Source organism: Siphateles boraxobius, unplaced genomic scaffold (assembly GCF_051911475.1).
Source record: "Siphateles boraxobius isolate OS27281-9 unplaced genomic scaffold, OSU_SipBor_1 215, whole genome shotgun sequence".
NCBI lineage: Eukaryota > Metazoa > Chordata > Actinopteri > Cypriniformes > Leuciscidae > Siphateles > Siphateles boraxobius.
In genome coordinates, this window is record NW_027508828.1 from 908,780 (window position 1) to 935,000 (window position 26,221).

Here is a 26,221-nt window from a genome sequence, read left to right on the forward strand (position 1 = left end):
ATGAAAGCAAAAATGCAGCAGGGCGAAAACATCCAATGAAGAGCTCAAAACAAGAATTTAGCTTTCGCTTTCATCGAGAAAGTAGAGGACGGGTAATTTCACAAGTTGGCTGACAGAGAATACACATATAGGCCTACTACAAATGACCGTTTAATATGTTCCCTAAAGCGATGTCCGACTCAGCCTCAAACAGAAATAGCCTATACGTACCGTTTACGACCAGTCCTCTTCTCGTGTGTGGTTCGTCTCATTCAATTCATCACTTGGGTAAGAATTGAAAGTGTAAATTAACAACGAGAGGGTTCTCACTGCAGAACATGAAATCCACGGGGAGGAGTCGGATCCAGATCCAACTCCTCCCACCTTACATACACCTCAACCTACCCAACTCCGCCCCCTGATACCTAAACACACCCCTAATCCCTAAACCCAAGCCTAATCCTACCCATCTCCACCCCTTGGATCTTGATCCGACTCCTCCCCGTGGATCTCATGTACTGCATTGAGGTGCTACTGATAACAACTCAAGATCACGCCCTTTAGACTTTAGAGGGAGCAACGCCTGCTCCAAATCAGCATATCGCTCGTATAAAAGATGGAATATGGAAATATAGGCTAAACTAAATCAAAACCTTGGCTAAACTAAACAGAACATGTTGAAATGCATTTAGGCTGTCTCCAGAAAAATGTCTCCCCAGCTCGAAAACACAATCAGACATGAACATTTTTATCAAACATGACTAGTAAAATAAATAATTATGGTATTTGAAAGAAGGGTTTAGTAGCCTAGATTAAAAGGGACCCCGGGCACGGGCACATTATGTGTAATGATTAGATTAAACTCATTAGATCAGTGACATGAAGTGGTGTGACAGATGAGACACTCTGTGAATGAGAAACTTTAGATTTCAGATTTGATATTTGTTTCAAAACATTTATTAAATCATGTCTTTAGAAAAAGGTGAAAACTGCACAAAACAGATTCAGCAGCAATTTCTGATCACCCGTGTAAACATTGGACTTAGCTATTTCATTAGTTACAATTAGATATTGAGATCATTTTGTCATGCTTTAACTGTTTCTTCAATCCTGGCACCCGAATCAATAATCCGAACTTTAAAATGTTTCATTGGTCAAGATATGTTACGATCCAGATTTAGTTGTGTCTGTTGATACATTTAGAAATCTTTATTACCATAAAATAAACTTAAGAAGAAACCTGTTATAATATAATCGATCTCAGAGGAAAAGCATTAAGTCTATATTTGTAGTTTTTTGCAAAGACTTGAAGGTTGAATATACAGCACACTTGACTCTTGTTGAAGAGCCTCACGACTTTTGGTTTATTTTCCACCTGGCAACCGGAATATAATGCAGATAGTGGATTTATCCTTGATCCCATGGTCAGAAAACTTGTCGGTGTCGTTGAGTTGTTTACTGGTGTAGAGTAATCGTAATCCAGCCGGGTCTGTGAGAATTAAATTACATGTTAAATTGTGGCATCAATAATAGTTATATTGTCATAATGTAGGCTATAATCCAGCATTTCTCTGAGTCGACCAAAGTCGTCTATTCAAATCAGAATCACCATATAGGTTTACATGTGCAAGGAATGTGTCTGTAGTGCTTAACGATAACAGTAAAATACAAGAATAGCCAACAACAGCCTAATATTCATAAAATAAACATCGTGAGGTAAGATACATGAGTAAAAGAGAGCTTGTAGTGTAGGCTACACACCTGATGCCTCCTTTGGCAGTCTTTCAGCAAGTTTTTTTTTGAATTCCAACACTGTCATATTATTGAATTCTTCCACCGAATCTGCGACGTCTATAATTTTCTTCTCGTTTTGCATTCCGACCACAAACACTTGATATATTTTCCCCATCTCTCACAGACGCAAATAAATCACACGGACTTATGTTAATTGTGTCAAACTTCTTTTCGATAGCATGTGAACGAATCAAGTAGCCTATTGAAAGATTGCCCAATCTCGTCAAAGTGAAAGAAAAACTAGGTATAGTAGAAAACCGAGCACACCCAACCTAAACTCTATAGCCCTCAGTTGACGGTTTATCAGAAAGATTGCGATTTCTCAGAAGTGTTTGATAAACAGTTCAGTAGGGCAGCTCATGTTATCTCGAAAACAGCCGCGCGCAGTCCCGAATAATTGGATTCTATAGCCTACCATTATGTAGAAGTCTATTATTTTTACACGACGATAGATTTATTATACCCTATTTACAAAACTTTCATATTTCATGATTTATTAGAACATCCGCATGTCTGAGTGGTGGTTTCGCTTTCCTTTTTTCCAAACTGAAAGCGAACGCATTATTGGTTCAATTCATAAGTAAGATATCGATCCACGTCCCAACTTCATCATTCATGCTTGTAGTTATTCTAGACGAACTGAACAAGGAGCCATCATTAAGATGGAAGACAACCAAAGCAGTGGACAGTACGAAATTAATGATGCAACGCTGAAATTTGTCACACGAAAAGACGACATTAGTAAGTTTTTTTGTAAATAATTTTGCAAAACTTTTAAACTTTTGAAAAATTGTCGCCAATGTAGGCTACATAAATAAAAGATGTAGACAAAACTTTGTGTTTTAGTGTTTTCAGTGCTGGTTTATGACCCTTTAGCTTTAGATGATGACCCCAACATTCTGAGAGCAGAAATGTCTTGTGGTCATGCTGTGTCTCCACAATCACTAACTGCCTGGTGTCGAAGTTTGCTGGACCAGGTAGGTCAGAGATTCTCTATATTGAGTTAAATGTAAATAAATAAATAATGTAATAGTCTAATCATCATCATTTTAACATGATTTTGCCAGGTAACGCATGTTCATGGATCAAAATCCTTGTTTAAGGGTTAGGTTTAGGGTGATGCTTAAGGGCAAGTTGATGATCTTGTTTGCCTCAGTTTTGTTGGTGTGCACAAGCCTGTCAGACAGTAGACAATTAAAACTGAAACAAACCTTGTGCATTTTAATGTACTGTGTGCCTCTATCTGCCTAAATAACTTGTTCACAAGCTCTGAGTGTATCTGCTAAATGTCAGCTCTAAGAGTGCTATATCATCTTGACAAAAATAGAACATCTTTGAGATGTGGTCTTTGTATCTCTAAATGTCTTTTCAGGCAACACATTTGCTTCTCATGCAATCACATACACATTCTTAACAATTATTAATAACATTTTTAGTTTTATTCTGTCCTTTCTAACAGGGTCAGTATAAATTTTATTGCCCAGCTATCTTGCAAGGCACAGTAAAATGTGAAGCAGAGTGGCCATACTTGGAGGTCAGGAAATTGGCAGTGCTTAGTGATACAGAGCAGGCTCATTTTGAAGAGAATATGGCTCTTCGGGCAGCGACTGAGTACTGCGAGTTCAAATCAGTGAGTATAAATAACATTTCACAGCTCTTGTGTATTTTTGTTATGTCTTCTGGATAATGTGAATTAAGTGACAATTAATGTACAATTAAGTATGTCTCTGTATATTGAAAGTGTCCAAGCTGTGAGTCCTACGTTGAGCGACAAGACATGGCCAACCTCTGCGTGAAATGCACTATCTGCACAGCTGTAAACAAGAAGACCTACCAGTTCTGCTGGAAATGTATGAGGGAATGGAAAGGGGCAGCTGCTCATTCTGTCCGCTGTAGTAATGAAGACTGTATCAACCCCAATGTTGACAAGCTAGCAAAGTGTAATAATATGAGGCTGGCTTTTGTGCACAATGTAGAATGTCCTGCGATTCGTGCCTGCCCAAACTGCGGTCTCCTTTTAGAACACAATGGGAACGCTTGTAAAAATCTTATGTGTAGGCGCTGCAAGGTGGAGTTTTGCTTCCTTTGCCTAAAGCTGAAGAAAATATGCAATCCAATCTGTGGGCCTTATGATGTTTGCTCGGTTGCACAACGGCAGACTGAAATTCCAGTTTGGAAGAGATAATGTGTTGGGGATATGACCGATCGACGTGGAACACATATGACTCGTCTTGCTCTTTAAATAAAAATATTTTAAACCGGTTGTTTATACTTAATTTTTTGACATGATGCAGCATTGTCATGTAGACTATTCAAACAGCAGTTTATTTTTATAAAATAGTTTGAAATTTTAATTAATGCAGTGTACACCATGAAAAAAAAACATGTATTTAAGTTTAAATAGACTTTCCATTTGACATGTATCTATGTGATAAAAAATGATGCATTCAAGGTATGAGGGATTGAACATGACTGTAAAAAAGACTGTATTTTCATGAAGTGCCATATAATGTTGTGTTGATCAAACAATGCAAAAATAAATTGCAAAGCTAAAGCGACTGAGCTAGGCCTATATAATTTCACCATTATTACAACCAATAAACTGTGAGCTTGCTGTGCTATACAGATTAGAGTACTGAAGATTTAAACCTGCCATTGAAGAGAGGGGGAAGAGCATTGTGGAATTACAAATTTAAGAATCGGTTTAAGATTTGCTGATCCTATATCCTGACATAACATCACAATAACATCACATGAAAAAACTAAGGTGGACTACACTCTATGGGGCATTCATGGTGAACATGATGGCAACCGTTTACTGATAGAGTTTCCAGTGAGGTTTTTCTTTTTGTCAGTCTCTGATCGTCCTACTGAGAGTCAAACTATGTGTTAATTTGTACTTAGTCTTAGTTCTCGTCACCAGATGTTGCTCTAACCTTTAGATAATATTGTCAAAGCCTTTGATCCTGTTGTTTGAATTCTTTTGAGATATAGCAGGTCTGCTGGAGTTTCATGACCAGGTTCTGTATTGTCTTTAGATGCTTTTGTTTTAGCAGTCATTTCTAAGGCTGTGTGACTGCCACTGAATGCCTCTAAGATACCTTATAAAGTTCCCTTAGTCAGACTCGATGACTGCACCAACAGCTCGTGTTCTCAATAAAGAATCCTGCTGATGATACGGCCAAGTCTCCTGGTCTTCACGTCTGAGTTTCAAGATGATGTAGAGCAGGCTCATTTAGCACACTCTCAATTTATTTATTTAGTTTTGTGAAATCATACCTCTCTTGTCTCCCACATATGGTCTCTCCGTTGTAATTCTATAATGTGACAGGCTTCCTCCTTCTCTGTCATGTTCGTGGACCCAAGTAATGTCCAATAGCTTATCAAAATGCATTGATATATTTGAATCTATTTGCCTCTAATAAAATATGAAAGACTTGAGAAAGATCCTTTTAAGTTGCATGTAATTAACTTACGAGTAGCCCGTCTCTCATGAAATTACATCGATTTTTACACTTACATTACTACTTACACAGTTACTTATCATAGATGACAATGCTTCTAGGTAATATGCAGATTATTGCAGAAGAGATTGAGTAGGCCTACTATTTATGTGCAACTAAGGTAGTACTTCGGGAAACCCTGAAGCAATTATTATGCATGCACCATTTCCATCAGTGAAAACGCTCTACAAGTAGCATATAGGCCTGTGAACAAGATAATTTATTTGACAACAGAAGAGATGATGTAGACTTATGTTCTTTTAAAATGTTATTAATGTTTTTATCCTCTACATTTGTACAGTGTTAATGTATTTTTTAATTTATATAAATAAATTAAACGTATTTCTTTATATACTTTTTATTTTATTTATTTTTATTAATACTTTTTCTAATAAAAAACAACAACTTTTTATGTAAAATTCTCTTTAAAAAAGATCCACATTTCTCATTTTCATTCATGGAGCTATCATGGACAATGTGGCAGGGTTTAATGGAAGATTGCTGCTATCAACTGGACAACAAACAACTAATTCTTTGGAAGTCTCTTGTTTATTAAAGAAATTCATTGGGATTTTCTCACAAAATGTGTGTTTGTTTCAGGGTCTAAGCTCCATGACTAAAGACACGTATGACTCTCTGCACATGCAGCAGATTAACCCGCCGCCACCGCCTCGTTAGAAGCTCGTCAAACCCTCGTCAGGCCACAGTCCATTCCTGAGTCCATTCCTGAATCCATTCCTGAGTCCATTCCTGAGTCCACTCCTGAGTCCATTACTGAATCCACTCCGATCCCATTCCCGAGTCCATTCCTGAGTCCATTCCGATCCCATTCCCGAGTCCATTCCTGAGTCCATTCCTGAGTCCATTCCTGAGTCCACTCCTGAGTCCATTCCTGAGTCCACTCCTGAGTCCAGTACTGAATCCACTCCGATCCCATTCCCGAGTCCATTCCTGAGTCCACTCCTGAGTCCATTACTGAGTCCACTCCGATCCCATTCCTGAGTCCATTCCTGAGTCCGCTCCGATCCCATTCCCGAGTCCATTCCTGAGTCCATTCCTGAGTTCATTCCTGAGTCCACTCCTGAGTCCACTCCGATCCCATTCCCCAGTCCATTCCTGAGTCCACTCCTGAGTTCATTCCTGAGTCCACTCCTGAGTCCACTCCGATCCCATTCCCGAGTCCATTCCTGAGTCCACTCCTGAGTTCATTCCTGAGTCCACTCCTGAGTCCATTCCTGAGTCCACTCCGATCCCATTCCCGAGTCCATTCCGATCCCATTCCTGAGTCCACTCCTGAGTTCATTCCTTAGTCCACTCCGATCCCATTCCCGAGTCCATTCCTGAGTCCACTCCGATCCCATTCCTGAGTCCATTCCTGAGTCCACTCCTGAGTCCATTCCTGAGTCCACTCCGATCCCATTCCTGAGTCCATTTCTGAGTCCACTCCGATCCCATTCCCGAGTCCATTCCGATCCCATTCCTGAGTCCACTCCTGAGTTCATTCCTTAGTCCACTTCGATCCCATTCCCGAGTCCATTCCTGAGTCCACTCCGATCCCATTCCTGAGTCCATTCCTGAGTCCACTCCTGAGTCCATTCCTGAGTCCACTCCGATCCCATTCCCGAGTCCATTCCTGAGTCCACTCCGATCCCATTCCCGAGTCCATTCCTGAGTCCACTCCGATCCCATTCCCGAGTCCATTCCCGAGTCCATTCCTAAGTCCACTCCGATCCCATTCCCGAGTCCATTCCTGAGTCCACTCCTGAGTCCACTCCCGAGTCCTCTCCGATCCCATTCCCGAGTCCATTCCTGAGTCCACTCCGATCCCATTCCTGAGTCCATTCCTGAGTCCACTCCTGAGTCCATTCCTGAGTCCACTCCGATCCCATTCCCGAGTCCATTCCTGAGTCCACTCCGATCCCATTCCTGAGTCCATTCCTGAGTCCACTCCTGAGTCCATTCCTGAGTCCACTCCGATCCCATTCCCGAATCCATTCCTGAGTCCACTCCGATCCCATTCCCGAGTCCACTCCTGAGTCCACTCCTGAGTCCATTCCTGAGTCTACTCCTGAGTCCATTCCTGAGTCCACTCCGATCCCATTCCCGAGTCCATTCCTGAGTCCACTCCGATCCCATTCCCGAGTCCATTCCTGAGTCCACTCCTGAGTCCATTCCTGAGTCCACTCCTGAGTCCACTCCGATCCCATTCCCGAGTCCATTCCTGAGTCCACTCCGATCCCATTCCCGAGTCCATTCCTCAGTTTATTCCTCAGTCCACTTCGATCTGGTTCCAGGCCTTCTTTCCTTCCTAAAGGCCCCAGTCACGTGATTATTGTGTTTTTACAGTAACTGTTTCTCCACTTCATGAATGATAGACTTTCATAATGAGCTCAAAGTTTACATGTTGTACATGTCCAGTAGCGTTAATGTCAGAAGAATCGGTATCACTTTACATTAGTTTACATCAACTAACAATGAACAATGCTTCCATTAATACAGCATTTATTAATTTTAGTCAATGATAATTTCAGTATTTACTGATATATCCATAAAATCAAAGGTTGCATTTGTTAATATTATTTAATAGACCAATGATCCGTTGTATATTACTAACATTAACAAAGGTTAATAAATGCTTTAAAAAATTATTTTTGATTGTTAGTTATTGCATTAACTAATATTGAGAAACAAGTCCTTAACTTGATACCAAATAAAGCCATTGACAGTAAACCTGATTTAGCAAATGTTTAAACATGATTCAACTAATGAATAATTCTGGACGAGTCTCATTGGTGTAATAATATAGTACACTCTTAAAAATAGAGCTTCCAAAATGTTTTCACAGCGATGCCAAAAAGCAATTTTTGGATTTTCACCTTTCTTAAAAGAACCATTTTAAAAACATTTTAATAACCATTTAAACATTGTAATAATCTAAAGGACTTTTGTGGAATGGAAAGATTCATGGATGTTAAAGGTTCTTCATGAACCATCATTACTGTTAAAAGAACCTTTATTTTTAATATTGAATATGGTCCTGAAAAGTTATTTTCTCGTGATTCTGTGGTGAAATATGAGTCGCCGTTTTATGAGATTCACTGAGTTTGATGTTTTGTGTCCTTTATCGTGGCTCTTTTAATAACATAATGCATTTACTCTTTTAAAAACTGAGAATTTCACTGTATTTCATTTTGTTGTTACTTTTTGTCTCTGTAATTTTGTCATCAGCTTGTTAATAAAATGATTTTTTTCATTGCACGTGTCAGTAAATTATCAATTTTGAAGCTTGATTTGACTCAGAAGAACAGATCATACAGATACACAGTCTGAGAAAAACATTTAATGAAATCTACAGCAACAGCAACATGACAAACTCATCAACAGCAAAGAAAAATAGAAGATCATGAACGATAAACTCGTGAAACAGCGACAACTCAGTCGAGAAAAACCTGCGGAGGAACAACAGAAGTGTGTGTGTGTGTGTGTGTGTGTGTGTAGCCCTTCTGTATGATATAAAACACATTCTTTAGAGAAACTCAACACACATCGTCTGAATCACATTGAGAACATCTCATGCAGTGAGAAAATTATTATTCATATTCTACCATAAAATCAATAACCTGGTTACTGGATCATTAAGACTAGAATGTGACTATAATTTTATGTGACAATTTCCAATGAATTATACATTTAAAAAAATGAAGGGAAAGGCAAAGAGAAAGTGAATAATCTTTGGTTTTCATCCTCAAGAGGATTTTTGCTTTGGGAACCACGAAATAAAAAACTTTTTTTACACATTTATATATATATATTTATAATCCTGGTATATATTGTGGGTGTTTGAGTAAAGATGATAAAGATGATTGAGAAGAAACGGAGCGGATGAATCTTTGGTTTTCATCTGCTTTTTCATTCCTGCAGAAAACAATAAAGATGAAACTAAAGAGCACTGAACTATTTCATATATTAAACTTTACAGGCGAGACAAAAGCAGAATGGAAATGAATGATATTAATAGATCAACGTCGCCGCCTTCCGTTTCAACAGTTTCATGTTTATAAATAAACGAAATCCAGCTGAAAACCTCAGAACGGTTCATGTGAAGGTATTTTCCACCAGACTGATGGAAAGCAGAAAGAAACGACGAGACGCCGTCGATGAAACAGAACGTGTTCATGAAAGCAGAAGATGAAGCTAAAAAAACACGAATGAAGTAAAAACGAGTGTAAAGGACTGTGCACAGTAGTATTTGACTGAAGATCAGTGCTGGAGGTAATTATACAAACACATGCGCTGACCTCTGACCTCACGCCTGGCCTCTCCTACACATCTGTGACCTCTGACCTCACGCCTCTGACCTCTCCTACACATCTGTGAACTCTGATCTCACGCCTCTGACCTCTCCTACACGTCTGTGACCTCTGACCTCACGCCTGACCTCTCCTACACATCTGTGACCTCTGACCTCACGTCTCTGACCTCTCCTACACATCTGTGACCTCTGACCTCACGTCTCTGACCTCTCCTACACATCTGTGACCTCTGCTACACGTCTGTGACGGCCGCTGGAGAATAAACTGACACACAGAGACTAACTTTGGTTGCAGCTTCTTTTGTGATTCTGTTTGCATCCGTTTCGGCTCAGAACGACTCGCGCTCTGTGAAGCGTGTGTGTGACGAACTGACGGACAGAAACACACTCCAACGGAATCAAACAAATCACTGCAACATCACAAGTAACAGTTTCGTTTCAGGGTGAATCTTTTGGAAGCTTATTCAAAGGAATAAAAAGTAAAAAAGGTAATTCACAGAAGTATGACTTGGTTTATGAAAATCCGACTGGGAACTCTTGACTGGAAAGACCGAATTGCTTTCTTAGAACTCCGACTTGCTTTCCCGGAATTCTGACTTGGTTTCCCAGAATTTTGACTGGGAACTTGAACTTGTTTTCCCAGAATTTTGACTGAGAACTCCAACTTGGTTTCACGGAACTCCAACTTGGTTTCCCGGAATTTTGACTGAGAACTCCAACTTGGTTTCCCGGAATTTTGACTGAGAACTTGAACTTGTTTTCCCGGAATTTTGACTGAGAACTTGAACTTGTTTTCCCGGAATTTTGACTGAGAACTCCAACTTGGTTTCCCGGAATTTTGACTGAGAACTTGAACTTGTTTTCCCGGAATTTTGACTGAGAACTCCAACTTGGTTTCCCGGAATTTTGATTGGGAACTTGAACTTGGTTTCCCGGAATTTTGACTGAGAACTCCAACTTGGTTTCCTGGAACTCCAAATTGGTTTCACGGAATTTTGACTGAGAACTCCAACTTGGTTTCCCGGAACTCCAAATTGGTTTCACGGAATTTTGACTGAGAACTCCAACTTGGTTTCACGGAACTCCAACTTGGTTTCCCGGAATTTTGATTGGGAACTTGAACTTGGTTTCCCGGAATTTTGACTGAGAACTCCAACTTGGTTTCCTGGAACTCCAAATTGGTTTCACGGAATTTTGACTGAGAACTCCAACTTGGTTTCACGGAACTCCAACTTGGTTTCACGGAACTCAAACTTGGTTTCCCGGAACTCCAACTTGGTTTCACGGAACTCAAACTTGGTTTCCCGGAACTCCAACTTGGTTTCACGGAACTCAAACTTGGTTTCACGGAACTCAAACTTGGTTTCACGGAACTCAAACTTGGTTTCACGGAACTCAAACTTGGTTTCACGGAACTCAAACTTGGTTTCACGGAACTCAAACTTGGTTTCACGGAATTTCGACTGGGAACTTCAACTTGGTTTATTGAAACTTTGTCTGGGAAGTCTGACTTGGTTTCTGCGAAGTACGACAAAAAAAAAAAAGGCTTGCAATTTTGGGGGGAAAAAAGTCAGAATTGTGAGAAAGTCGCAATTACCTTTTTTATTTTTTTATTCTATGGCAGAAACAAGCTTCCACAGAATCTCAAAAGCAGGTCCAGCGAGATTCGTTTTAAATCAGTACGAGACGCTGTAGTGTTCGTGAAGCTGCTGGTCAATCGACCGATCCAGAGGCTTCAAACTCGACTCTGAACAGTAGAAACCAGGGGAATAAACGTTCAACATCCAGTATTTGATAAGACAAGACATGTATGAGGTGGAATCACACAGATTTAATAGATTAATGCTGAATGGACTCTCTCTGCCACTACACACAGAATCAGTGTTCAGACAAACGTGTGACGGATTGCATTTCTCACAGGAGACGCGCTCACTGTGACGATTATTACTAGTTAAAGCCTTCTAACCGTATTTATAAAGTGATGTCGAGTTAGAGTACTAGTTTAAAAAGTCATCAACGCGCAACATAAAACATCTGAAATGCTTTTGGTTATAAATCATCTACAATCGGCCCATTTCACAGAGCCGCAAATAAAAACAACATGAACCCTCGTAGAAAGTCAATATAAACTCTGTTATGTGAAATAATCTCTCGAGTAGAATCTGCCGTCATGAAAAAGTCTCACATTTTTGGTTAATTTAGACGTTAGTTTAAGAAATAATGCAAAAATAAAGTTCATCCCGGCCGCGTAGCATCATGCAACAAACCCAACGGGCGCTGGTCAGTCCTGCGCTCACGGCACCGGTCAGAAGTGTTTTTGGTAATAGCAACAGGGTTAATAGCGTTCGCACGCTCTCACTGGGCCTTCGAGGCCAAGGCTACGCTCTTCGTCGTCGTCATGGCAACGGGACTCTGCTGCACGTCACTGGTCACATGCAGGTTAAGAGCTCCGCCTCCTGCCCCGCCCCCTGACAGGAGATTGGCTGGCAGAAAAGAGAAGCTGGAGGGGTTGAGGAAGAAGGGCGTGGTCATCAGGCCGGGGGCGGGGCTTCCTGCGCTGGTGTTGGCGAATAGGAGGCCAGTGTTTCCGTCGAAGGACGTCAGAGGAAGAGCGCCGCCCGACGCAAGAGCTGCTGAAAAACACGTTCATTAATATAACGCTTTTCACAACACAATCACAATGTTAAGGTTCATATTATCTTAATATCTTTATGCCTTATATTATCGACCAGCTGTAATCTGGCAAATGCAACTATAATTACATTTTGAAACAATATACAGTCAAACCAAAAATTATTCAGGCACCAGATATAATTTTAGATTTTTTTTTTTTTCACTAGTGTGTGCAGGACACTAGTTCATTTATGTAAGTGAGGAGAGCAAAATAAAGTAAACTAAAATATACCCCAAAATTCTAAAATTACAACCCTGAAACGCAAGAACTGCTGAACAAACACCGCAAGTTCATTTATATAGCGCTTTTTCACAAGACATAATCATGAAGTTAATGTTTATATTTTCTCAAAGGTGCAGTGTGTGATTTTTAGCAGCATCTAGTGGTGAGGTTGTGAATTGCACCCAACAAAATTTACAGGAAGTGATGTCATCGTCTGAGACAGCAGAGAGTTTCTTCACAAAGATAAATGAAGAAATTAGGTTTACTTAATTATTTAGTAAAACTATATGTTATTGCGAATATTATTGTTATTGTTCATCATTGTGTCCGTGTGCAAAGCAGCGAACTAAAGTCAGCGAAAAAAACAAAGAACAACATAGTGACAAAACGCGCTTGTCCGTTCAGGGCCACCGTAGAAACATGTTGATGTAAGGGACACTATAGTTCATTTATGTAAGTGAGGAGAGCAAAATAAAGTTAACTGTGACATATTGCACACAATAATTCTTCATACAGTGACTACCAGTGAAACATTAGGAGCAAAAATGATTGGGACACTTTGAGCTGATCATGTTTTACTGAAGTGTTTTTTCTTTAATAACTAATGCACCTTTTTACACCACAGACTGAACAACATGAAGCATTGCTTGGTGATTGGTTGAGCTAAACTGGTATTATCTAATTGTGTAGTTAAATTTAACAGCTGACAGATATTCAACATAATTCATGTGCGAGACAGTCTAACAGACGGACGGACAAAACCTGCAATATTTTATTACCATTTTCTAAACTATAGTGAATAAACTGTGATAATGTGAGAAATGTTGAAGGCCTCTGAAGAAATGTTGGTTTGACTGTAAATAATCGAGCAGTTGAGATTTGCTATACGGTGAATAATTGTAGACACAGAGGTCAGAGGTCATACCCTGGATGGTGGCCAGTGTGTTGTTGTTCATCAACGTGTTTCCCAGACCAGGAGAAAAACTCAACAGCGTCCCACTGCACAACACAAGCAGAAGTCACATGATAAACACGGTAAAGTCGCCACATAATCGTACTGATCACACGCCACAGGCACCACCAATGAGATTTCACTGGGGGCGGAGCTTTCAGAGTCATGTGATCGACAAAACCTCTGATAGACATGGAAGTATAGCAAATATAACACTCCACTCATGAGAGTTTGAGAACAGAACATTTAACGAAACACGTGATCTTTCCCTACTTGATTAATCGCAGTACATTAAGACAATTGTTTTAAATTACAGGTTTTCTGAAATGTTGTTTAAATATGCAGGCATGATCCAATTAAATATGCACTAATTTGCATACAGTGCCAGAACAGACTCTGAACACTGGATAAAGCCAGATTCAAAACCCTTGCTGGATTTTGTTAACAGATTAGAGTTAAAAGTTTTTCCAGGGGGGATTTTGGATTTTTTCTTTTTTTACATACATATTTAAAATACTGTCAACAGAATGAAAACAAATACATTTTCACCACGCTTTTAATAGTAAAATATTGTATAAATCAGGCGAATGATATATGAACAACCCTTCAGATATGAATAGAACTGTAAAGTTTGGTGTGTGTAAAGCTGCAGAAGTGGAGATTTCTGTCTCAAACTCACCGCAAAAATATACAACAAATAAAACACAAAAAGTCATTGCACACTGGTTATGACTCTTATTATTTCTTCATTTTGGGCAGAAATGTGCCCTGGACATGTTTTGGACAGTTTCTGTGAGAGACATCCCATAATACCCCCCCCCACACACACACACACACTCACCCTTGCGTCAGCTGCGAGGGCGTTATGAACGTGGGGTTAAATCCTGTGCCCGTCACCAGGAACTGCCCCGCCCCCTGCGTGACCGTGGTTGCCGTGGAAACTGCCTCCTGTTTCACACTGGTGACGGACGGGCTTAGTGAAGACGATGTCACGGTCGTAGCAACGGGCGCCATGGAGATGACCGACGGTGTGTGTGACGTCACCTGAGCCAGAGAACCACCTACAGCACGCACACACACACAATCACATTAAACATCATTCATGAGCTCACATGAGGAATATAGAGCTGCATGAAACTGTGAGAGGAGAATAAACGCACCACTGAGAGTGAAGTTTGAGATGTTGCTGGCGGTCAGTGGAACAACAGAATTCACTGTTAGTGTGTTTGTGCTGGACACCTGGAAACAAGCAATCACTCGTCAATAATCGATCCCTCACTTCACTCGTCTGCAGCTACGGTTAAAGGATGTGAAGTGACTCTGGTTCAAACGGTGTGTTACTGAGATGTGAAGTGACTCTGGTTCGACCGGTATGTGTGACTGTGATGTGAAGTGACTCTGGTTTATACGGTGTGTGACTGTGATGTGAAGTTACTCTGGTTTATACGGTGTGTGACTGTGATGTGAAGTTACTCTGGTTTATACAATGTGTGACTGTGATGTGAAGTGACTCTGGTTCATACGGTGTGTGACTGTGATGTGAAGTGACTCTGGTTTATACGGTGTGTTACTGAGATGTGAAGTGACTCTGGTTCGACCGGTATGTGTGACTGTGATGTGAAATGACTCTGGTTTATACGGTGTGTGACTGTGATGTGAAGTGACTCTGGTTTATACGGTGTGTGACTGTGATGTGAAGTTACTCTGGTTTATACGGTGTGTGACTGTGATGTGAAGTTACTCTGGTTTATACAATGTGTGACTGTGATGTGAAGTGACTCTGGTTCATACGGTGTGTGACTGTGATGTGAAGTGACTCTGGTTTATACAATGTGTGACTGTGATGTGAAGTGACTCTGGTTCACACGGTGTGTGACTGTGATGTGAAGTGACTCTGGTTTATACGGTGTGTGACTGTGATGTGAAGTGACTCTGGTTTATACAATGTGTGACTGTGATGTGAAGTGACTCTGGTTTATACGGTGTGTGACTGTGATGTGAAGTGACTCTGGTTTATACGGTGTGTGTGACTGTGATGTGAAGTGACTCTGGTTTATACGGTGTGTGACTGTGATGTGAAGTGACTCTGGTTCGTCCGGTGTGTGACTGTGATGTGAAGTGACTCTGGTTTATACAATGTGTGACTGTGATGTGAAGTTACTCTGGTTTATACAATGTGTGACTGTGATGTGAAGTGACTCTGGTTCATACGGTGTCTGACTGTGATGTGAAGTGACTCTGGTTTATACGGTGTGTGACTGTGATGTGAAGTGACTCTGGTTTATACAATGTGTGACTGTGATGTGAAGTGACTCTGGTTTATACGGTGTGTGACTGTGATGTGAAGTGACTCTGGTTTATACGGTGTGTGACTGTGATGTGAAGTGACTCTGGTTTATACGGTGTGTGACTGTGATGTGAAGTGACTCTGGTTCGTCCGGTGTGTGACTGTGATGTGAAGTGACTCTGGTTTATACAGTGTGTGACTGTGATGTGAAGTGACTCTGGTTTATACGGTGTGTTACTGAGATGTGAAGTGACTCTGTTTTATACGGTGTGTGACTGAGATGTGAAGTGACTCTGGTTCGACCGGTATGTGTGACTAGTGATGTGAAGTGACTCTGGTTTATACGGTGTGTGACTGTGATGTGAAGTGACTCTGGTTTATACGATGTGTGACTGTGATGTGAAGTGACTCTGGTTTATACAGTGTGTGACTGTGATGTGAAGTGACTCTGGTTCATACAGTGTGTGACTGTGATGTGAAGTGACTCTGGTTTATACGATGTGTGACTGTGATGTTAAGTGACTCTGGTTTATACGGTGTGTGACTGTGATGTGAAGTGACTCTGTTTTATACGGTGTGTGACTGTGATGTGAAGTGACTCTGGTTTATACAGTGTGTGACTGTGATGTGAAGTGACTCTGGTTTATACGGTGTGTGACTGATGTGAAGTGACTCTGGTTTATACGGTGTGTGACTGTGATGTGAAGTGACTCTGTTTTATATGGTGTGTTACTGAGATGTGAAGTGACTCTGGTTTATACAGTGTGTGACTGTGATGTGAAGTGACTTTGGTTTATACGCTGTGTGACAGTGTGTGACTGTGATGTGAAGTGACTCTGGTTTATACGGTGTGTGACTGTGATGTGAAGTGACTCTGGTTTATACAGTGTGTGACTGTGATGTGAAGTGACTCTGGTTTATACAGTGAGTGACTGTGATGTGAAGTGACTCTGGTTTATACGGTGTGTTACTGTGATGTGAAGTGACTCTGGTTTATACGGTGTGTGACTGAGATGTGAAGTGACTCTGGTTTATACGGTGTGTGACTGTGATGTGAAGTGACTCTGGTTCGACCGGTATGTGTGACTGTGATGTGAAGTGACTGGTTTATACGGTGTGTGACTGTGATGTGAAGTGACTCTGTTTTATACGGTGTGTGTCTGTGATGTGAAGTGACACTGGTTTATACGGTGTGTTACTGAGATGTGAAGTGACTCTGTTTTATACGGTGTGTGACTGTGATGTGAAGTGACTCTGGTTCGACCGGTATGTGTGACTGTGATGTGAAGTGACTGGATTATACGTTTGTGTTACTGTGATGTGAAGTGACTCTGGTTTATACGGTGTGTGACTGTGATGTGAAGTGACTCTGGTTTATACAGTGTGTGACTGTGATGTGAAGTGACTTATGGTTCATAAGGTGTGTTACTGAGATGTGAAGTGACTCTGGTTTATACGGTGTGTGACTGTGATGTGAAGTGACTGGTTTATACGGTGTGTTACTGAGATGTGAAGTGACTCTGGTTCATACGGTGTGTTACTGAGACGTGAAGTGACTCTGGTTCGACCGGTATGTGTGACTGTGATGTGAAGTGACTCTGGTTCACACGGTGTGTGACTGTGATGTGAAGTGACTCTGGTTTATACGGTGTGTGACTGTGATGTGAAGTTACTCTGGTTTATACAATGTGTGACTGTGATGTGAAGTGACTCTGGTTCATACGGTGTGTGACTGTGATGTGAAGTGACTCTGGTTTATACAATGTGTGACTGTGATGTGAAGTGACTCTGGTTCACACGGTGTGTGACTGTGATGTGAAGTGACTCTGGTTTATACGGTGTGTGACTGTGATGTGAAGTGACTCTGGTTTATACAATGTGTGACTGTGATGTGAAGTGACTCTGGTTTATACGGTGTGTGACTGTGATGTGAAGTGACTCTGGTTTATACGGTGTGTGTGACTGTGATGTGAAGTGACTCTGGTTTATACGGTGTGTGACTGTGATGTGAAGTGACTCTGGTTCGTCCGGTGTGTGACTGTGATGTGAAGTGACTCTGGTTTATACAATGTGTGACTGTGATGTGAAGTTACTCTGGTTTATACAATGTGTGACTGTGATGTGAAGTGACTCTGGTTCATACGGTGTCTGACTGTGATGTGAAGTGACTCTGGTTTATACGGTGTGTGACTGTGATGTGAAGTGACTCTGGTTTATACAATGTGTGACTGTGATGTGAAGTGACTCTGGTTTATACGGTGTGTGACTGTGATGTGAAGTGACTCTGGTTTATACAGTGTGTGACTGTGATGTGAAGTGACTCTGGTTTATACGGTGTGTGACTGTGATGTGAAGTGACTCTGGTTCGTCCGGTGTGTGACTGTGATGTGAAGTGACTCTGGTTTATACAGTGTGTGACTGTGATGTGAAGTGACTCTGGTTTATACGGTGTGTTACTGAGATGTGAAGTGACTCTGTTTTATACGGTGTGTGACTGAGATGTGAAGTGACTCTGGTTCGACCGGTATGTGTGACTAGTGATGTGAAGTGACTCTGGTTTATACGGTGTGTGACTGTGATGTGAAGTGACTCTGGTTTATACGATGTGTGACTGTGATGTGAAGTGACTCTGGTTTATACAGTGTGTGACTGTGATGTGAAGTGACTCTGGTTCATACAGTGTGTGACTGTGATGTGAAGTGACTCTGGTTTATACGATGTGTGACTGTGATGTTAAGTGACTCTGGTTTATACGGTGTGTGACTGTGATGTGAAGTGACTCTGTTTTATACGGTGTGTGACTGTGATGTGAAGTGACTCTGGTTTATACAGTGTGTGACTGTGATGTGAAGTGACTCTGGTTTATACGGTGTGTGACTGATGTGAAGTGACTCTGGTTTATACGGTGTGTGACTGTGATGTGAAGTGACTCTGTTTTATATGGTGTGTTACTGAGATGTGAAGTGACTCTGGTTTATACAGTGTGTGACTGTGATGTGAAGTGACTTTGGTTTATACGCTGTGTGACAGTGTGTGACTGTGATGTGAAGTGACTCTGGTTTATACGGTGTGTGACTGTGATGTGAAGTGACTCTGGTTTATACAGTGTGTGACTGTGATGTGAAGTGACTCTGGTTTATACAGTGAGTGACTGTGATGTGAAGTGACTCTGGTTTATACGGTGTGTTACTGTGATGTGAAGTGACTCTGGTTTATACGGTGTGTGACTGAGATGTGAAGTGACTCTGGTTTATACGGTGTGTGACTGTGATGTGAAGTGACTCTGGTTCGACCGGTATGTGTGACTGTGATGTGAAGTGACTGGTTTATACGGTGTGTGACTGTGATGTGAAGTGACTCTGTTTTATACGGTGTGTGTCTGTGATGTGAAGTGACACTGGTTTATACGGTGTGTTACTGAGATGTGAAGTGACTCTGTTTTATACGGTGTGTGACTGTGATGTGAAGTGACTCTGGTTCGACCGGTATGTGTGACTGTGATGTGAAGTGACTGGATTATACGTTTGTGTTACTGTGATGTGAAGTGACTCTGGTTTATACGGTGTGTGACTGTGATGTGAAGTGACTCTGGTTTATACAGTGTGTGACTGTGATGTGAAGTGACTTATGGTTCATAAGGTGTGTTACTGAGATGTGAAGTGACTCTGGTTTATACGGTGTGTGACTGTGATGTGAAGTGACTGGTTTATACGGTGTGTTACTGAGATGTGAAGTGACTCTGGTTCATACGGTGTGTTACTGAGACGTGAAGTGACTCTGGTTCGACCGGTATGTGTGACTGTGATGTGAAGTGACTCTGGTTTATACGGTGTGTGACTGTGATGTGAAGTGACTCTGGTTTATACAATGTGTGACTGTGATGTGAAGTGACTCTGGTTCATACGGTGTGTGACTGTGATGTGAAGTGACTCTGGTTTATATGGTGTGTGACTGTGATGTGAAGTTACTCTGGTTTATACAATGTGTGACTGTGATGTGAAGTGACTCTGGTTTATACGGTATGTGACTGTGATGTTTATACGTTGTGTGACTGTGATGTGAAGTGACTCTGGTTCATACGGTGTGTTGTGAAGTGACTCTGGTTTATACGGTGTGTTACTGAGATGTGAAGTGACTCTGGTTTATACGGTGTGTGACTGATGTGAAGTGACTCTGGTTTATACGGTGTGTGACTGTGATGTGAAGTGACTCTGTTTTATATGGTGTGTTACTGAGATGTGAAGTGACTCTGGTTTATACAGTGTGTGACTGTGATGTGAAGTGACTTTGGTTTATACGGTGTGTGACTGTGTGACTGTGATGTGAAGTGACTCTGGTTTATACGGTGTGTGACTGTGATGTGAAGTGACTCTGGTTTATACAGTGTGTGACTGTGATGTGAAGTGACTCTGGTTTATACAGTGAGTGACTGTGATGTGAAGTGACTCTGGTTTATACGGTGTGTTACTGTGATGTGAAGTGACTCTGGTTTATACGGTGTGTGACTGAGATGTGAAGTGACTCTGGTTTATACGGTGTGTGACTGTGATGTGAAGTGACTCTGGTTCGACCGGTATGTGTGACTGTGATGTGAAGTGACTGGTTTATACGGTGTGTGACTGTGATGTGAAGTGACTCTGTTTTATACGGTGTGTGTCTGTGATGTGAAGTGACACTGGTTTATACGGTGTGTTACTGAGATGTGAAGTGACTCTGTTTTATACGGTGTGTGACTGTGATGTGAAGTGACTCTGGTTCGACCGGTATGTGTGACTGTGATGTGAAGTGACTGGATTATACGGTGTGTTACTGTGATGTGAAGTGACTCTGGTTTATACGGTGTGTGACTGTGATGTGAAGTGACTCTGGTTTATACAGTGTGTGACTGTGATGTGAAGTGACTTATGGTTCATAAGGTGTGTTACTGAGATGTGAAGTGACTCTGGTTTATACGGTGTGTGACTGTGATGTGAAGTGACTGGTTTATACGGTGTGTTACTGAGATGTGAAGTGACTCTGGTTCATACGGTGTGTTACTGACATGTGAAGTGACTCTGGTTCGACCGGTATGTGTGACTGTGATGTGAAGGGACTCTGGTTTATACGGTGTGTGACTGTGATGTGAAGTGACTCTGGTTTATACAATGTGTGACTGTGATGTGAAGTGACTCTGGTTCATACGGTGTGTGACTGTGATGTGAAGTGACTCTGGTTTATACGGTGTGTGACTGTGATGTGAAGTTACTCTGGTTTATACAATGTGTGACTGTGATGTGAAGTGACTCTGGTTTATACGGTATGTGACTGTGATGTGAAGTGACTCTGGTTTACACGTTGTGTGACTGTGATGTGAAGTGACTCTGGTTCATACGGTGTGTTGTGAAGTGACTCTGGTTTATACGGTGTGTTACTGAGATGTGAAGTGACTCTGGTTTACACGTTGTGTGACTGTGATGTGAAGTGACTCTGGTTCATACGGTGTGTTGTGAAGTGACTCTGGTTTATACGGTGTGTTACTGAGATGTGAAGTGACTCTGTTTTTTACGGTGTGTGACTGTGATGTGAAGTGACTCTGGTTCGACCGGTATGTGTGACTAGTGATGTGAAGTGACTGGTTTATACGGTGTGTGACTGTGATGTGAAGTGACTCTGGTTTATACGATGTGTGACTGTGATGTGAAGTGAATCTGGTTTATACAGTGTGTGACTGTGATGTGAAGTAACTCTGGTTCATACGGTGTGTTACTGAGATGTGAAGTGACTCTGGTTTATACAGTGTGTGACTGTGATGTGAAGTGACTCTGGTTTATACAGTGTGTTACTGAGATGTGAAGTGACTCTGGTTCGTCCGGTATGTGTGACTGTGATGTGAAGTGACTCTGGTTTATACAGTGTTTTACTGTGATGTGAAGTGACTCTGGTTCATACGGTGTGTGACTGTGATGTGAAGGGACTCTGGTTCATATGGTGTGTGTGACTGTGATGTGAAGTGACTCTGGATCGTGACTCACGGTGTTGGCGCTGCTGTAGATGGCTTTGATGGCTGATGGGGACCCGCTGCAGCTGCTGGGAGGATTGATCCTCTTCTCCTTCTGTCTGCGGTTACAGAACCAGACTCGCACCACCTCCTTCTCCATGTTGAGCTGGTCTGCGATCAGTGTGATCTCCTCTGACGACGGCTTCTGACTCTGCTGCAGATCACAAACAAACCGCTTCATCACATCACACAATCACCGAATACACACCTCTGTTGCTTGGAATAATCTGCTAAATATTTTTAAATTGTCCATGCTTCTTTCACTAAATGAATTTAAGCTAAAAGATTAAAACTATTAAACAAAATAAGAAATGTTACTATTGTATTATTTCACAGTAAAAAAATTGAAGAATTGTTTAAATGTAAAATTACAAAACTAATATTTATGGCTGTCTTTGGGGGGAAACCGCATGGAGAATTAAAGTATAACTGGAATATTCGAAAGTATATAAATAAAGAAATATTAAAGTAAAAAAAAAAATCAGTACATTCAAATGACTTCACTAACTTGTTGGCGAATGGTTAAGTGTGATTTTATGGAAATCCTTGATAAATGCGAGAGTGTTTGGGTCAGTGTTGCTGCCCTCTAGTGGTCAGGAGCCCCACTCACCTCCAGAAAGCTCCTCTCTAAGGCCAGGCGTATGGTGGTCTCGATGCTGGTCCGCTTCTTCCGACGCCGGTTCAGACTCTCGCAGAGACCCGGAGACATCTCGCTCGCACTCGACACCACGCAGTCGGCAGACATGTTCTCTGCAGAAACACAGAGCGAGCAGCGCTCCGTTAGATGTCTCCATCCGTGTCCTCTGCTGGGTTTGTACCGAATACCGGTGTTTAGTTTTGTTATGATATGAATTTTTAATATACCGCAATACCGGTGTTGCTTTAACAGCGTTGGGAACACGGCGCGACTGTTTGAGATGGTCTTTTCACTGTTCACTGGTGATGCACATCTGTGTGTGTTACTGAGCATAAACTCTATATTACACTATATATATATATTAAACTGTTTACATATACTACAGTGTTTCCCATACATTGGTTCACAATATCAACACTGCCCGCCACAAATAGATTTTACAAAAAGACGTTGACATCGTTGAATAAACATGTTTCAATTTTATTTTAATTTAATCTTTCAAATGAACAATTCTCGTTTTCAGGGAAAGCGCTGTTTCTGCCGCTCCTACAGCGCCTCCTGCTGGCACCTCTTTGTAAACATCATTTTGTCGGTCCCTAGAAACCTGTATTAATAACTAGTGTGGAATATTTCTAGAATATTCACTCATGACAGTAAAATAGTGCATTCTGAACGACCGTTCACACCAAGGACGATAACTATAAAGATATAGTTATAAAAATCGCTCTCCATATTAATGAATAGCAGAGTTCACATCACTACTATAATGATAAACATATGAGGAACGATATCGTTGGGATCACTTTCAGAGCGATTTTTTTTCCAGTTGTCGAACGATAAAACACTGACAGCCAATCAGAATACACTTGAATTTAAAGGGCTCGCGCATTTAAAACAGCAGACGACATTGTGAAGTTAATCTCCGAGGAACAGAGAAATCCACCACTGACAAGTCAAACCCTCTTTTCAACGATAGCCTACGTAAAAAAATGTATATATGGAAAGCAATCGGTCGCACCCTTGGAATCAATGGTGAGAAATATTAACGATGAGATAATTATGTCGGTTAGCAAATAGTGTTACAAAATGACAGCGCTAGTTTCGACAGCATTGTATTTCTTCCTTTGAAGTTGCAGTGAAAAGGGCATTGTGTATATATATATATATATATATATATATATATATATAAGGTGTTGACTAGGTGTTGTTTAATTTCCACTATTGACTTCGTCAGCTAAATTCACTGTTATATAAGATCGATTACACTAGACTAGCTAGATTCACTGTTTAGATGCGCTCGGAGCGCAGTATGCTGAGGACATCTGCTGGGAAAAGACGAATTAATATAAGAAGAACAGCAAAAACATTTTGTACAGAACAATTGTAATAAAATGTAATCTATAACATCAGTCAATATCATTAAAGCTATTATTTAAAAATTTTCTCATTTTGTGTTCCAAATTTGTAACAACACAAACCAGTCATATTGCTTTTTATATTCATATATACTTTGAAACCGCAGCACGCCCACATGTGCTTAGATTAAAAAGGCCGTTATCGTTCGCTGGTGTAGATGCTAATATAGTTATCAATATAGTTATTGTTGTTCTTGGTGTGAACCGGCCTTAAGTCAATGTACTGCAGGATTTCCTCTCAATCAGTAGAAATGTGGTGAACACCCAGTCATGCTTCAAACAAATACCGACATATACCATGAAACCGTTGTAATTCTGAAAAATAGCGTGATATAAATGTTTGGTCACGAGTGTGTCCACGGACAGTGTTAGCAACTCACCGGCGTCGTTGAGCCATTTCTCCAGTAGGGGTTTGAGTTTGCACATGTTCTTGAAGCTAAGGTTCAAGGCCTCGAATCTGGAGATGGTGGTCTGGCTGAAGTCGTTCCCGTAGAGCTTCCCCATCGCCAGGCCCACGTCCCCCTGAAACACACGCCACACACACGTCAGCCTCACGCATGGCACACGCCACACACACGTCAGCCTCTCGCACAGCACACGCCACACACACGTCAGCCTCTCGCACGGCACACGCCACACACACGTCAGCCTCTCGCACGGCACACGCCACACACACGTCAGCCTCTCGCACGCCACACACACGTCAGCCTCACGCATGGCACACGCCACACACACGTCAGCCTCACGCACGGCACACGCCACACACACGTCAGCCTCACGCATGCCACACACACGTCAGCCTCACGCACGGCACACACACGTCAGCCTCACGCACGGCACACGCGCCACACACACGTCAGCCTCACGCACGGCACACACACGTCAGCCTCACGCACGGCACACGCGCCACACACACGTCAGCCTCTCGCATGGCACACGCCACACACACGTCAGCCTCACGCACGGCACACGCCACACACACGTCAGCCTCTCACACGCCACACACAAGTCAGCCTCTCACACGCCACACACACGTCAGCCTCACGCACGGCACACACACGTCAGCCTCTCGCACGGCACACGCCACACACACGTCAGCCTCTCGCACGGCACACGCCACACACACGTCAGCCTCTCGCACGCCACACACACGTCAGCCTCACGCATGGCACACGCCACACACACGTCAGCCTCACGCACGGCACACGCCACACACACGTCAGCCTCTCACACGCCACACACACGTCAGCCTCTCGCACGCCACACACACGTCAGCCTCACGCACGGCACACGCCACACACACGTCAGCCTCTCGCACGCCACACACACGTCAGCCTCTCGCACGCCACACATACGTCAGCCTCTCGCACGCCACACACACGTCAGCCTCACGCACGGCACACGCGCCACACACACGTCAGCCTCTCGCACGCTACACACACGTCAGCCTCACGCACGGCACACGCCACACACACGTCAGCCTCTTGCACGCCACACACACGTCAGCCTCTCGCACGCCACACACACGTCAGCCTCACGCACGGCACACGCCACACACACGTCAGCCTCTCGCACGCCACACACACGTCAGCCTCTCGCACGCCACACACACGGCACACGCCACACACACGTCAGCCTCTCGCACGCCACACACACGTCAGCCTCTCGCACGCCACACACACGTCAGCCTCTCGCACGGCACACGCCACACACACGTCAGCCTCTCGCACGCCACACGCCACACACACGTCAGCCTCTCGCACGCCACACACACGTCAGCCTCTCGCACGGCACACGCCACACACACGTCAGCCTCACGCACGGCACACGCCACACACACGTCAGCCTCACGCACGGCACACGCCACGCACGGCACACGCCACACACGCGTCAGCCTCTCGCACGCCGCACGCCACACACACGTCAGCCTCACGCAAGGCACACACACGTCAGCCTCTCGCACTGCACACGCCACACACACGTCAGCCTCTCGCACGGCACACGCCACACACACGTCAGCCTCACGCACGGCACACGGCACACGCCACACACACGTCAGCCTCACGCACGGCACACGCCACACACACGTCAGCCTCACGCACGGCACACGCCACACACACGTCAGCCTCACGCACGGCACACGCCACACACACGTCAGCCTCGCACGCGCCCCACACACACACACACACACACGTCAGCCTCACGCATGGCACACGCCACACACACACACACACACACACACACACGTCAGCCTCACGCACAGTGCGCACGCCACGCACACGTCAGCCTCACGCACAGTGCGCACGCCACGCACACGTCAGCCTCACGCACGGCGCACGCCACGCACACGTCAGCCTCACGCACGGCGCACGCCACGCACACGTCAGCCTCACGCACGGCGCACGCCAC

General features: G+C 42.9%; 3 protein-coding genes and 2 long non-coding RNA genes across 6 annotated transcripts in view; 1 reads left to right on the forward strand and 4 right to left on the reverse strand.

The window, feature by feature from the left end:
* The window catches only part of LOC143746288 (uncharacterized), a 37,246-nt gene extending 36,854 nt beyond the window's left edge, over nucleotides 1–392 (reverse strand). Inside the window, exon 1 of the mRNA XM_077238129.1 lies at nucleotides 211–392. The gene's annotated coding sequence lies outside the window, so the exon portion shown is untranslated. The remainder of the gene's footprint in view (nucleotides 1–210) is intronic.
* LOC143746292 (uncharacterized) overlaps nucleotides 1–10,216 on the reverse strand; it is a 64,481-nt gene extending 54,265 nt beyond the window's left edge. Inside the window, exon 1 of the long non-coding RNA XR_013206477.1 lies at nucleotides 9,703–10,216. This is a non-coding gene — a long non-coding RNA (uncharacterized LOC143746292). The remainder of the gene's footprint in view (nucleotides 1–9,702) is intronic.
* LOC143746291 (uncharacterized) lies at nucleotides 989–2,194 on the reverse strand. The gene is made up of 2 exons (XR_013206476.1): nucleotides 1,741–2,194; nucleotides 989–1,468 (listed from the first exon to the last, which is right to left on the reverse strand). It is a non-coding gene; the product is annotated as an uncharacterized LOC143746291 (long non-coding RNA).
* On the forward strand, nucleotides 2,274–4,508 carry LOC143746290 (uncharacterized). 2 transcript variants are annotated; one of them, XM_077238134.1, is made up of 4 exons: nucleotides 2,274–2,514; nucleotides 2,650–2,750; nucleotides 3,233–3,403; nucleotides 3,494–3,629. In XM_077238134.1, exons 1-4 carry the CDS (start codon nucleotides 2,436–2,438, stop codon nucleotides 3,509–3,511), a joined length of 369 nt encoding a protein of 122 aa, XP_077094249.1. In that variant the 5' UTR covers nucleotides 2,274–2,435; the 3' UTR covers nucleotides 3,512–3,629. The 2 variants fall into 2 exon arrangements, with proteins under 2 accessions (XP_077094249.1, XP_077094248.1); XM_077238133.1 differs by having other exon boundaries at nucleotides 2,291–2,514; nucleotides 3,515–4,508.
* A 1,558-nt stretch (nucleotides 10,217–11,774) lies between the features above and the next one.
* The window catches only part of pou2f1a (POU class 2 homeobox 1a), a gene marked incomplete at its 5' end in the record, with an annotated part of 18,804 nt that continues 4,357 nt past the window's right edge, over nucleotides 11,775–26,221 (reverse strand). Inside the window, 7 exons of the mRNA XM_077238004.1 lie at nucleotides 11,775–12,221; nucleotides 13,410–13,483; nucleotides 14,278–14,497; nucleotides 14,597–14,675; nucleotides 21,735–21,914; nucleotides 22,371–22,510; nucleotides 24,193–24,334. Coding sequence (XP_077094119.1) covers nucleotides 11,944–12,221; nucleotides 13,410–13,483; nucleotides 14,278–14,497; nucleotides 14,597–14,675; nucleotides 21,735–21,914; nucleotides 22,371–22,510; nucleotides 24,193–24,334 — 1,113 coding nt within the window. The remainder of the gene's footprint in view (nucleotides 12,222–13,409; nucleotides 13,484–14,277; nucleotides 14,498–14,596; nucleotides 14,676–21,734; nucleotides 21,915–22,370; nucleotides 22,511–24,192; nucleotides 24,335–26,221) is intronic.

Coding starts and splice junctions, on each gene's coding strand:
- LOC143746290 (XM_077238133.1), top strand. CDS start 2,436: ATGGAAGACAACCAAAGCAGTGGACAGTACGAAATTAATGATGCAACG. Junction 2,751..3,232: donor GTCGAAGTTTGCTGGACCAG/GTAGGTCAGAGA, acceptor CCTTTCTAACAG/GGTCAGTATAAATTTTATTG. Junction 3,404..3,514: donor AGTACTGCGAGTTCAAATCA/GTGAGTATAAAT, acceptor GTATATTGAAAG/TGTCCAAGCTGTGAGTCCTA.